The sequence below is a fragment of the Crotalus tigris genome, unplaced genomic scaffold (genome assembly GCF_016545835.1).
Source record: "Crotalus tigris isolate CLP2741 ecotype Arizona unplaced genomic scaffold, ASM1654583v1 scf7180000019078.1875890, whole genome shotgun sequence".
Lineage (NCBI taxonomy): Eukaryota > Metazoa > Chordata > Lepidosauria > Squamata > Viperidae > Crotalus > Crotalus tigris.
The window spans coordinates 1,853,767-1,864,590 of NW_024097364.1; the positions used below are offsets into that span (position 1 = coordinate 1,853,767).

At 42.4% G+C, this 10,824-nt stretch overlaps 1 protein-coding gene across 1 annotated transcript; it reads left to right on the top strand.

Moving 5' to 3' along the window:
- Window positions 1–2,165: 2,165 nt before the first annotated feature.
- TMEM238L (transmembrane protein 238 like) lies at window positions 2,166–10,535 on the top strand. Its single transcript, XM_039359557.1, has 2 exons — window positions 2,166–2,746; window positions 10,025–10,535. Exon 1 carries the CDS (start codon window positions 2,228–2,230, stop codon window positions 2,711–2,713), a length of 486 nt encoding a protein of 161 aa, XP_039215491.1. The 5' UTR covers window positions 2,166–2,227; the 3' UTR covers window positions 2,714–2,746; window positions 10,025–10,535.
- The last annotated feature ends 289 nt before the right edge of the window (window positions 10,536–10,824 follow it).

Consider the following 10,824-nt stretch of genomic DNA (forward strand, 5'->3'; position numbering starts at 1 on the left):
CTGAGATCTGCTGTGGAGTATCCTGAGAGGATGAAGTGCTTTGATATTACTTTGTCCTTGGTTTAAGTTCTGATGTCAAACTTATGTCCATTCATTCTATTGCACAAAGCTTGTCTCATTTGTCCTACATAAAATCCAGTCAGGCATTGTTAGCGTATATCATGTTACCTATTATCATTTTTGTGTACTTGTTGGGGCCTATGATGCATCTGAGTTTGTTGCAGGGTCTGATCCCCACATTAATGACATTGTCTTGTTGTTTCTCATTGTTTGTGAGAATCTACTTCAGGTTGGTTGGCTGTATGCAAATTTAGGCGTGCCACCCAATGCCTTAGAAAGCATGGTGCCATTGTCTAAGATTGGCTGTGGCATATTAATAAAGGATTTGAGTGGTTTACGTTGTGGGATTTTTGTTACAGTGGGCTAACACAGCTCTCCTCCTCCATTGGCTGCAATAGAAATTTCTTTCTTAAAGTAAATAGCAGACTCAGAGAAGAGCATTTTTTATTGGGATCACCCTAGATGAAGAGGAAGGACTATATTCTTCATTGCTGAATACTAAATGAGTGGTTTTACTGTTAGCCATCATCTAACAGAAATGCAGAAATGAGTAAATCTCAGGATTGAATTAAAGTAAAATAATTACCCATCAACACCTTTTGACTTGACTCCTAAGAAGGATGGTTAAAAATGACAAAGGGATGACTTTCATGACCATTTGGCTGACCATTTATGAGTAGCCCAAGGGGGGGGGGTCTAATCTCCAATCACCAGTGTTAGCACTGAACCAGGATGGCAGTTATTCACTTAATTAGCATGGAGTGCAATAAAGGTGTGATCTTGATGTGAAACAACTGATGGCTTTCAAGGGGCGGTATGCAAAATAAAGTTGGAAAGACTCACTAAGCAGCCTATATGCAGTCATACCTGAGAACTATTGAAAAATGCCAAAAAATGTGGATTGCTTCCTTATTCTTTTCTGCCTATCCACCTTCTCTTTGTTTTCAATAGATTATATATAAAAAAAGAAATTATAGACGCAGTTCACATGTACCTGAACTGTGTTCTTGGATTGACCATCAACATCATCATCCTTCCTTCTAAGAAACAATCTTTCCAAAGGGTTAATTAATTCAAAAATAAGAGAATAAGTGCTCTTTAAAATCACCATTGTAATTTCTGGGATTGGGAATTTTATACTGGAAAGTTGATACTTATAGGCCAGTTAGAACGTTGATCTGAGGAGGCTTCTGAAATGATTTTGGTTTGTCTGCATTTCAGGATCTTTCTTACAGATTTGTTGGTGGGAGGGGCCCTTAGCAGAGGGAGGGGGACCCTGGTCAACAGCCTTAAAGGATGCCCAATACCTGTCCTCCTTTCATTCTCTTCAGGAATCAGGTCCTCAATGTACTTGGCGGCAGTCAGGAATGCACTTGAAAGACATCTCAATTAGCATCTTCTGGGCACACTATGGCTTGATAAAAAACACAAGGATGAAGAATGGCTCTAAATTCTAGAAGAAACTTTTCCTAACTGCTTTCCTGATGGACTTTACTTGCACTAGACTTTTGACTGGGGATTATGGGAGTTGAAGTCCAATCCACATGAAGGGCATTAACTTAGGGAAAACTGCTCAGGTCTCCAGACACGGAAATGAAGGGTGGGGGAGAGGCGGAGTTCTTTTTTTTTTTTTTCTTCTTTCTGATTTCTCATGAACACAAAAAACACTGTTATGTCAGCTTTAAGATTCCACTCCGATTTTCTCAGTTTTACTGAAAGTTAGAGACGGGCGAGCCTCGCTTAGTTTGGCGAGAGTTTTCGTTTCGCTTTTCCATGCAGTGTGGTTCCGGTTTTCCATCCATCCATCTCTCTTTCTTCTCGTAACGCGATTAGCAGGTTGCACTATCCTAACTACTGGGATACGGCCCCAGCGCGGATAACAGTATTGTTACTTAAGTAAAGGGAGAGAAATACTAATCTAGTAGACTGGGACTTTTGAAGCTATCACGGCCAAGGCCAGCAGCTCCTTTCCGAGCCCCCTCGGGGGTTTGGGGGTGGGGGTCTTTTTCTATCAACCGAAGCGTTCCGAGGAGCGCTTGAGCTTCGCCTCTCCACCGGCAGATAAAGGGGCGTGGCCTTCCGTTTGCACCTGAAGGGGCGTGGCGGAAGACTTTAGTATCGCCTGCCAGCCAGCCAGCCGGACCGCGGATGATCCGCCAGGACGGGCATGGCCCGTAATTTCTACGGGCGCTGCGCGATCTTCCTGGCGATCGCGCTGGTCCTGGACGTGGCCGGGCTGGCCTTGCTGTTGGCGGGCGGCGTGGGGAGACCTGCTGTGGACGGGCGCTCCTTTAAAGACTTCTTAATGCTGACAGGAGGGCTCCTGCTCTTCCTGTCGCTGCTCTGCTGGCTGTTCTGGTATTCGGGAAACCTGCGCGGGGTGCCGGCGGAAGAACTGCCTCCCGGGATGGCCGCGAGTTCTCCCGAACCCCGCCGCCACCCCAGCTTCCTGCGCTTGGCAGCCAAGCTTTCCGAGCGCCTCTCCCAGCGTCGCCGGCCGGCGCTTGCGCCCTCCTTGTTCTCTGCCCGTGGCGCCCCAGCGAAGACCCCGAAATCTGCAGCCTCGCTTCGTCCCGACGGGCCCCTGGAACTCGGTCGCCTCCGCGCTGGGGTGCCTGTAAACGCTGGGACAACGGAGGAGCGGCTGGTGTAAAGCATCGCCTTTGGAACTGGAAACAGAAACCAGGTAACCACCGCGTGTCTTTTTTCACCCTAGCTGCCTGGAGAGGCGCGGTTAATTTAGCCGGGCCATAGTTAAAGCTTAAGTAGACTTCAGTCTTGCTTTTCTCAACAATGGCACAGTGTGAGCGTCTCCGCCAGCTTTAAAATCGTTTTGGGATGAAATGATGCACCTTCAGTCCCTTTGCTGATCACCTTTTCCCCCACTCCCAGATCAGCTCAGTTGAGCAGTTTGGCGCTTCTAGTTTCAACTTCACAGGACCTAACCTAAACTCGGATCAATACTGTAGGCGTCAAGAGCATGGACAGGGTTTTTTTTTCCCCTCCTTGGATAAATACTGGTTTCTCCTGTTCTCTTTTAAAATTATTACAAGGATACAGGAAGTGAAAGGCCACTGGAGGGGAGAGTAACCAGGCTACAAGATAACAAAAAAAAAACCTGTCATATGTGTATATTATGGCTTGTTTGGTTTTGATCTGGGGTATTTTGCAACTTGCCATAACATGAACATGTCCCTACAATCTCTCTCTTTTTTTTTCTTAATGATGGTATATCTCATCCCAAATTCCCACCAAAAGCAGCTTGAAGACAGCTGCATCTAATCAGGTTGGCTTCACCCACTATTATGTCCCGGGAAAGTTTGATGGTTATTAATGAGTGAAATCAGCCTAGCATCTGCTAGCCAGGTTAATGCAAGCAAGCCCCCCTTTCCCACCCCAAGCTGGCCTCTGCTTTGGGCAATGGGAGAGAAATTGGTTCTTTCAAATCACATTCTTCCCTGTATCTTCCCACTCTCCAAGCCTTTCCAGCTCAGAGTCCTAAAGCAGCTGTCCAGCAGTAATAGCAGAGTGCATGCTTAAGTGGGAGGGTAGAAGCAGTGGTGGGATTCAAATATGTGAACAACCAGTTCTCTGTGTGGATGCCGCTTCCAGATGTCCATTCTGGGCCTGGGCAATAAAAAATTAGCTACCGGTTCTTCTGAACTGGTGTGAACTGGCTGAATCCCACCACTGGGTAGAAGAGTGTTCTCTGTTGCTCCACCAGTTAATTTCCCCTGTGCCTCTCTGTTCAGGCTGCTTTTGAACCCAGATTTCATATTACCACCACCACCCAAAAAAGCCCCTACAATATTTCCTCTGAATGCACAGGTACAAAATACCTGTGCAAAACAAATGGCTAAACTCATCATCTAGCCATCTCTCAAAACTTGACCCTGCCCCATCCCTAATTAAAGAGAGTGATTACTGGATGTTTTCATGCTGGTTGGTGATGTTAGTGGGAGGGAAAGAAAACAGTGAAATTTACCAATTGACCTGAACATATAAGGACTGCACCATTTGCCAGTATTGTGCCTATGTCAGGAAGAGGGATTGCTAGTGTGTTGGTAAAAACTTCTGCTGATTCAAGAAATGGTGGACATTCTTCAGCTGGGCCATGAAGACTGATCAATGGTATGATTCTTTAAGATTCAATACTTCCGAGATCAAAAAGTATTATCTCCTGGGTGGCCCTTTGGTGTAGCTTTAAACTATTCAAAAGGTCCGTGATGTTTGACACAATAGGAATCTTAAATATCTTCTGGAATAACTTCTGGAGACGCTTTCAGAAGTTGTGGATGCTCCAACACTGAAGGTTTTTAAGAAGAGATTGGACAACCATTTGTCTGAAATGGCACAGGGTTTCCTGCTTGGGCAGGGGGTTGGACTAAGAAGACCTCCAAGGTCTTCTAGTTATTCTGTTACTCTGTTATTAGTTGCTTTGCACTTCACGTTGATGTTTCAGCAGACCCTGATACTGCACTGTACTGCTTCTCATTTTTCCAAACTATCTGACATTGTACATTTTGCCCACAAGTACCATTGGCACTGCTCCCAAGGAAGGATCAGCTTCTGAGAAGTGATTGCATCTCTCATCCTGCCTATGAAAGTTTCTGTTGCCTCTGGGAAGAAAAGAGCAAAGCAAAGCCCTTTTAGATGGGTGTTGCAAATTGAGGGCCTGTTTTCTTGTCCCTATACAACACTGCTGCGCATTGCATGTTCCCAAGTTGTATGCTGATTGGCATGATAGAAGTCACACTTGTTAATCAGATGATCCCTGTAAGCAGCTGTCCTGTTAATAGCCTTTAGCTTTCCAGAGTGGTCAGCCTTACTAGGCAGACAAGGCAGGAAATATGGCCAGATAATTTAATTCTACATTATTGTAAAGCTTCGTTAACAAAATTTTGCAAGTCTGAACATACAGTTCTCCCACTGTCACCTTTACAGCCCAAGAACCTAGGAAGGGTCTTTCTTGATCCTGGTGGTTCACCCACTATGCAGCTGTGGGTTGTGCTGCCTCTTATTTGACCATTCCTTAGGCAGCATCTCTTTATCCCGTCTCCCAAGGTCATTTCCACATACCTTTACAGGAAATACTTTTTAGCCTCAAAAATGTGAGTAGTCCTGGGGTCAGATGAAGACAATCTTGCACCTGAACTAAAATGATTTATACAAACCCATTTTGAATCTAATCCTTGATTAAGAATAATTCTGGCCTTCTGGGGAAGAATGGTGGACTGAAGACAACTCTGCTAAAAGTGGAACTGAAGACCACCACAGAACGAAGAGGCTCTATTTTAATCTGTAGAGTGCAGTCCTTTTATAACAATGTTTGGGCTCTTCTGAAGGGGGGGGGGAATGCTGGGTGCAGAGAATGCAGAAATCCCTAATCAATCATCTTTAGTGAACTTTTGAAGTAGGACATACTATTTACCTTTATTTTTTCTTTCTTATATTTGTTCTTTGGACAGTGATGAAATGAAATTAAAAGTTTAAGCCTGCATGAATCATGTCTAGGTAAGGTACACATATACAGAAAGATAATGTTGTGTTGTTAGGTTCCACCCCAGAGATAGGGTATAAGGTGTTTTGTAGGAGGGTCTGCTTAGTTACTGGAGTTTGCTGTATCCAATCTTGGATGACCTTCTCCTTTTTTTTTTTTTTTTTTTGTTGCTCCCCATCCCTTGCTCCAAGAAAATTAAGTAAAGTTTCACCGAAAGTGAAGGGATATATTCCCTCTTCTGTGTACTTTATACATGAAGGCAAATATATGCGTTCCAAGATAAGGTTGCAAGAGCCAACCTGGGACAGTCACCGGGACCAGAGGTTTACTCTTCCGAGCCTTTGGACCCGTGCTGGAGCCCATTCTCAGGAAACTTCCCTCTACTTCTGTCAGAGAGAAATTCCCCGAGGATGGGCTCCAGCACGAGTCCAAAAGCTCAGCAGAATAAACCTCTTTCTGATTTCAGAATTAGCAGCTAGAACCAAAGTAGCTACTAACTACACTGTTCCCACAGCATTATTCAAGAATCAAGCTAAGCAAGACCATTGCATTTAGTACCTTGCAGATAATTTAATTTATCCAATTTAGATACTGCCTGATTCTAAACTGATTCTGGGTAATATACACTAAAAGCCAAACAGAAGGGAAAATTCAACACAAAAATTATTTTTTTAGAAAAGAAATAAGGAATAAAGAACAAAATCTGGCTAAGAATATCCACACCCTCAAACAGATCCATCAGGGCCCTCAACTACCCTAATCCAAGGCCTGGGACAATTCCCAGGTCTTTAAGGCTTTCTGGAATGCCATCAAGGTGGGAGCCACACAGATTTCATGGAGAACCTCATTCCAGAGACCATTATTGTGACAGAGAAGGCACATTTCTTTGGCACTTTACCCAGACCTGCCCAATCAGAGTCCAAGTTGCAGCTGATCTGAATGGTTTTATCTACCAGATAACATGAATTTTGCTCGCAGCAGCCTTGTAGATTATCCTGGGGTTCCTCCCTACCAGCTGAGACCAGGTCACCAAATATAGCTGCTTGGTAGCTATTGGCAGTTATGATGCAGCTGGAGAAATATTGCCATCCTTATTGCCATGAGATAATCCCTGACATGGGCTCTCACCCACATTTAGTCAGACTTGCTTTGAATTGTCCTCTAGTCTAGCGGCACTCCACGTCTCTCTTCTGGTGTTTCTTGGAGCTCCTTCTAACCCAATGTGCACATGGAAATGGGATGTAGGAGCAATATCTTACAAGGGCTGACCCATTTGCCCATTCCAGACAGAGGCTAAAGCCTAAACCAAACCACCCACCAACTCCTTAAGAAAAACTCCAAATTCTTTCTGAAGCCTCATTCGGTCCATCAATTGACTGGGGTGGGCCAATCAAATGAGCCCTATTAATACTGTATGCAGGGAGGGGTGAATAAGAGAGTGATTTCTCCATGGAACCAGACTGATGTTAATGATGTTAATTGTTTGTATTAAATTTTCCTTTTTCATTTTGTCCATGCTCTAAGAAAGAGAGAATCTTTGCTTTCTACTTAGAGGAAAATTACTGAATAGTCCAGCCTGCCTTGACATTTGACAGATGAATTGAACTACTTCTTCCACTATCCCAGTAGGCTTAGAATAGTCTTTGTTGATGTAACCTTCTTTTTTTTTGTTTACCTATAGTTTCTCAACACTGTCACTCAGTGTCACCAGGTAAAGGATGAATTCAGTTCCTTACTGATTGCAATAACAATCCACATTTCCCCTCCTTTTGCTCCAAAACCACAAAGGTCAAGGGGGGAACAGCAAGTCATACTTCTGTTAGCATTTAGACAAATGTTTCAAGTCAGCCAGGGGCGGACAATAATTGGTTGATCCACTGGTGCATCAAGATCTGCTTTGTAATTCAGCATAGTTGGGTCTTTCTCCCTTAAGCACCAGAATCAGAATTCTACAAAGAGGTATCCTGTATTACCTGTATTTTTAGGGTACCAGAATCATATTACAGTATATAAGACAAGAGGAACTGTGCACATTATAATATTATAATATACAGGTAGTTCTCAACTTACAACAGTTTGCTTAGTGACCATTTAAAGTTACAACAACACTGAACAAAGTGACTTACTATCTTTTTTCACATTTATGACCGTTGCGGTATCCCGGGGTCATGTGATCCCCTTTTGCAACTTCAGACAAGCAAAGTCAAAGTCACTTAACAACCATGTTACTAATTTAACAACTGTAGTGACTCACTAAACAAATTTGGCAAGAAAAGTCATAAAATGGGGCAAAACTCACTGAATAAATTTCTCACTTAGCAACATACAATTTGGGCTCAGTTGTGGTCATAAGTTGAGAACTATCTGTATTTAATATTAATTACATTCACACACACACATACACGCACACACACACACTCAACACAGAGTTGTCCTAGAATGTATGGCTGTAAACACTTTCCCACAGATCTCCTTTTATATTGATCTGCTACCAAGATCGGTATAAAAGTCACCCCACTGATGTTCCGTGCTGCTTTTCCCCATTTGCTTCACTACCTCCCTATTACTGGCTGCAATTCCATTAGAGAATAAAAGCACTTAGACTTTGGGGGACTGCTCTCTCTTGAGTATCAAACAAACCTTTTTTTCCCCTTATTTTGTGACAAAAAGCTTTTTGCTTCCATGCACTGTTCCCCAGAGATTCTGTAAACAGCAATAAAAGACTCCTTGTGTCTAGACATCATGGCAACAGATCCATATATATAAGGTTGCTATCAAAATTATATGAATTTTCTCTTTGCCTATATTGTCACTCCAAATTTTTTTTCTCTGGCTTTTTTCCTGTCTAAAAATGAAAGTGATGATGAAGATTTTAGATTTGTACCCCACTTTTTCTCCCAGAATTCAAGGTAGATTCCATACTCGGTCTATTCTATCTGTAGCAGTGTTTCTCAACCTTGACAATTTTAAGGCATGTGGACTTCAACTCCCAGAATTCCACATGCCTTAAAATTTGTCAAGGTTGAGAAACACTGATGTAGAATCTTAAACCTATGAGGTAGGCCTCACTGACAAAGAATGGCACAGATTTGCTATGACTGAGAGTCTTCTGAGTTCCAGTCCCACATTTTAACCATTGGGCACATGGGTAGGAAAACACTGTTATCTCACTTGCTTATTCTGCATTTTATCCCCCCCCCCCACCGCTTTTATGAAGATTTGGCTCAGTTCAAATTGAATTTCACCACTGTAAGATGTAGTTTGCTTCTAAAGGAGAAGATAAAACTGTTTGCCCAACCGTTTTTCTTCTCTGTCTTTCTAGCGTTCAAGGTGTTGAGAAGCATGAATAAAATAATGTGCAGATGTAAAAGAATGAGATAATAAGTCTTGTTTGGTATCACTGTATCTGAATTCTCTGCAGGAGGTAGAGATTTCCATCTTTGTAAATTATTCTTCAAGAAAGGGGTGTTCCTGTTCATTACAGAATCATATTTATAATCAGAACCGGCCAAAGAAATTTTGCTGCCTGAGGCAAAAATCAGCATTCCAATTTATCTGGAGTAGTGAATTCAACTGGACTGAGAGTTGAATGTTACTCTAAGGCACCTCAAGGGAAGAGGCTACTTTAGCAGTGCAGGAAACCTAGAGAGCAGAAACAGCTCAGTCCAAGAAAAGAGAATCATTGGGGGCTGGAGAGAGAGCTGTAACATCTCTGCCTTTTTTGCCACCTATCTAAGAAATATTGGGAAAGTTTGGTCTTGGAGCTGAGAACAGGATTTAAATATGAAAGCAGTTAGGGAACTCCCTTTTGTGTGAGAAAGGTATGCAGAAACTGATAAACTTTTTGCCAGGCTGATTATCCAGTGAATTAAACTGGTCAACTTAATTGAAGTTTTTGAGTTTTAAACTGCTCAAGTGAAGTAATAGCTGAAGTTGCTTTGTGTCTGTTTTTGTGTTATTTTACAACTAATACCAAGTCTGAAAATCACACAGAATGGACTTGGGGGAGAAATAGTGAAAACAAGTTGTTTTTACCTCTTTGATGCAAAAGTCAACAGCGAAAGATGGTGTAAATATTTGGGGTTGTCTGTCTAGAATCTATTACCCATCTGCTTATGTATTGGGGTGGGTTAAAGTTCTCCAGTATATATCAAGGAACTTAAGCAATTTACACCAACTTCAAACACACATCACTCAAGCCAGGCTGGAAAGCAAGAATAACAAGCTGATCCTTGGAGTTCTCCTCAGACTGTTTACTACAGCAACAGTGGAGAAGGCATTCATGGTCTGCTCTGCACCTCCTGTTGGCCTTGTCTTGTATTTAACATTATAGTATGTGGCCTCTAAGGCCATGAATTTACCAGACCTTGATTCAACTTAATCCTCAGATTTCTGATGTGTATTTATATTATAAATTCTAAATGCTAACATGACGATAATACTTTATTTTCCCTCCTACTGTAGGTCTGCTTTTTATGCTCCACATTGCCCTTTATTGATGGAGCTTCCTACTGTGCCTACGCTATTGGACAAGCTTAATTCTTGGTGTGTTGGACTTCTACTCAGCTTCACCAGAGATTATTCCAGCAAATTCTTACACTGTCACCTCTTTGGGTACTGTTCACACAGGTGCAGCTTTGGATAGCATGAAGAGTTGTTTGACCAATGGAGTCTGTGATCTTAGGCTTTTGAATGATTTCTAATGCTGAATTTTCGGGAAGGATTTAATTACCAAGGCTTTTTCTTTGTACCATATTCATTTTCCATAACAAGATCTGGTATTATTTTTTGCCCCAAAGGACTTGTGGTTGAACTGCAGCTGTGAAACTATGCAAACAAACTGGCCTCAAAGTTCTCTCTCAAGAAATTGGGATTTGGCTAGTTGGTGCAAATGTACTTACTTACAAGAAAAATGAAGACTGGGTAGAGTTTTTTTAAAAAATAATAATAAAATAACTATTTTTTAAAAAAGAAAGTATATTGTGATTATATGGAAGGGCGTATTTGGGTTACAGTGGAGTAGAGATCAACCCTGACTGATCTTTAGAAGGCCAGATCCTGAAGTTGAAACTCAAGTATTTGGGCCACCTAATGAGAAAGAAGGACTCACTGGAGAAGAGCCTAATGCTGGGAAAGATTGAGGGCAATAGAAGAAGGGGACGACAGAGAATGAGGTGGCTGGATAGAGTCGCTGAAGCAGTGGACATGAGCTTGGGTGGACTCCAGAAGATACCGTATATGCCGGCGTATAAGGTGACTTCCGC

What these genes read in the sequence shown, in the direction of transcription:
- TMEM238L (XM_039359557.1), top strand. Translation starts at nt 2,228, where the DNA reads ATGGCCCGTAATTTCTACGGGCGCTGCGCGATCTTCCTGGCGATCGCG.